At 62.9% G+C, this 2,514-nt stretch overlaps 1 protein-coding gene across 1 annotated transcript in view; it reads right to left on the bottom strand.

The window, feature by feature from the left end:
* Positions 1 to 621: 621 nt before the first annotated feature.
* OSM (oncostatin M) overlaps positions 622 to 2,514 on the bottom strand; it is a 4,492-nt gene continuing 2,599 nt past the window's right edge. Inside the window, exon 4 of the mRNA XM_006762134.2 lies at positions 622 to 629. Coding sequence (XP_006762197.1) covers positions 622 to 629 — 8 coding nt within the window. The remainder of the gene's footprint in view (positions 630 to 2,514) is intronic.

Here is a 2,514-nt window from a genome sequence, read left to right on the forward strand (position 1 = left end):
CACCAACTTGCTGAACCCAGCCCATGGGTGCTGGGGAAGACTTGTTAACGGCACACTCCCAAATAGAACAGGGAACAGCATGGCAGGCAGAGGGAACAGCATAGGCGAAGGCGTTGTAGGAGGAGAGAGCCTGGGTGTTTCGGCAGCCCTGAGGCGCCCAGTGTGGCAGGAACCCGAGTGAAGGGAGGGGAGCCCAGTGGCGGGCAGCGGGGGGCCCGGACTAGCTGCTTGGTAAAGAGCCCGGAATACTTCGGGTCGCGGCTCAGGAAGACGGCTGGTCGGAGCCAGGGGCTGAGGGGCCTCGCCTGAGCCCTGCGCTGTGACCTGGAACAAGACGCTTCTGCTCCCCAGGCCGTTTGGGTAACCCTGACCCTTGAGTCCTCAGGGCCTCTGCCCTCACGATGCCGCTCGGAGGCACCTGTGTCCTTCAGGCTGAGGAGCAGATGGCACCTCTTCCAGGTGCCACCCCGGCCGCCCACACCACCTGACCCTCTCCCTCTCTGCTACCGCACCTGCTTCTGGCTCCCGAGCTGACACTACGATCTCAGACGCTCCTGGGAGCACTGTCACCTGTCTGTCGCCTGTCTGCCCCTCACCTGGGAGTTCCGTGCCCTCAGGGGCTCAGGGAGCTGTCAGCAGAGTGACAGAGGCTGGAGGGTAACAGGAAGATGCTCCCGCCCTGGCATCAAAGGGACCCGAATTCGGAATGTGCTCTGAGGACGTGGCCAGGTGACTCGAACTCTCTGAGCCTCAGTCTTCTCATCTGCCAGGTGGGTCCTGTCTACTGGAGAGAGTCCTGCGTGGGACTGTTCCCACCTCCAGCCCCAACCCCAGGAAGTGGGAGTCGCCAGGGCCGGATCCAGGTCAAGTTCTCCGGCTTCCACTAGCCTTCCCTTGGTAGCTTCTGCCTTAGCACATCATCCATCCGCCTGCAGGTGCCTCTTCTGAGGGGGGGCCGTGAGCACCGAGAGGCAGCCCCGCTTTCTGGGGGACAGAAGGTATCCCCCCCACACACAGGGCCCTTCAGGGAGCAGTTCCAAGCACACACCAGGCCACGGCCGCGTCTGAGGCAGGATCCGTCATTATCTCGTTCATTTCATCGGCACCCAGACCCCAGCCACACGCCCACATGGGCCAGAGCGAGCCAGACACCCCATGCAGCCTGCATCCCTGCCCACGTGCCCCCAAACCCCGACAGCCCCGGGCCCCATTGTCTCAAGGGAGGCCCGTCAGACACAACAAACGCTCCGTCGGCGTGGGAGACGCCCCCACAGTCGGACTGGCGCGGGAGACTTCCCTTCCTGGACAGGCAGGGCGCCCGGTCCGGTCCTCCGTGGTGGCCGCTGGTGACCGTGCCAGCTAGGGGCACCCCCTCCCCAAGGGGCCAGCCTCCCCCACACCCCTCCCCCAAGGCAACACACAGAGACTCAGGGGCTTAGAAACCAGACATGTTTTAAATATACGTTGGCACAATATTAACATTAAATACACATCATAAATAAGCCTCATAAATAAAAATGTTTAAAAAAAAAACAGATACAAACTGATAAAAAAAAATACCGATAAATTAATCACATTCCTCCATGGGACTGGCCCAGAACCCGCAGAAGGACACGGCCTGAGAGAAATTCCACGACACACCACCAGGGGGAGCAGCCGGCAGCCAGAACCCGAGGCCAGGCGCTGCCGGGCGCTGGTGGGAGGTTCCCTGCACAGAACTCAGTCTGCACCCCTGTCCGTCTGCACCCGGACCCCAGTTTATGGAAAGAACTTGAAACCCATCCTGTGTCAGTGAGTCCCAGCAGCTGACAGGCACGGCTTTCCCCGGCCCCACCCCCTTCCATTCACAAAGACAAAACCGAGGGCCGGGGAGGTCACGTGGCCGGCCTGAGGCCACACAGTGAGCGAGGGGCCAGGCTGGGCCCTAAGCCCCTTTCCTGGGACCGTCCCATCGGGACTTCCTGCAGGACACTCGCCCCGGTCACAGCTGCCTGCAGTGAGGTCACCAGACGTCCAGGTGTCTGGCAATGAGGCATCCGAGGCCAGCTCAGGCCCTGACCACCGCCCCCTCCCCCTTGGAACCAGCCGCCGCTAAAAGGAGGAAGTCTGGGGGCCACGGCTCTGCAAGTCATGAGAGGGAAGGGCCGGCGGACCTCCGGGCCGCGGAGTGGGGGGTGGCGGTCCGTCTGGCCATGAGTCAGCCTGTGTCATCAGACCCCTGAATCAATGGAAAGTTGGCCCCGCGTGGCCTGACCCAGCCACCCCACGGGGACTGGGGAAGTCGGGGCTGGGGGGGCACAATGGTGGGGTCCGGTCCCCCAGTCCGGGAGGAGGTAGAGGAGCCGACCCGGCTCTCACCCCTTAAAGTGCACTTGGGAGAGATGGGAAGCAGGTGTGGAGACCCGGGCACCATCCTGAGAGTACCTGCTGGTCCTTCCCCTGCTGGGGGGCGGGGGGGGGGTTACCGGGGCAGCTGCCCCCTGGGCACGAGTCTCCTGCCCCTCCTGGAGGGTT

The sequence above is a fragment of the Myotis davidii genome, unplaced genomic scaffold, assembly GCF_000327345.1.
Source record: "Myotis davidii unplaced genomic scaffold, ASM32734v1 scaffold478, whole genome shotgun sequence".
NCBI classification, from domain to species: Eukaryota; Metazoa; Chordata; class Mammalia; order Chiroptera; family Vespertilionidae; genus Myotis; species Myotis davidii.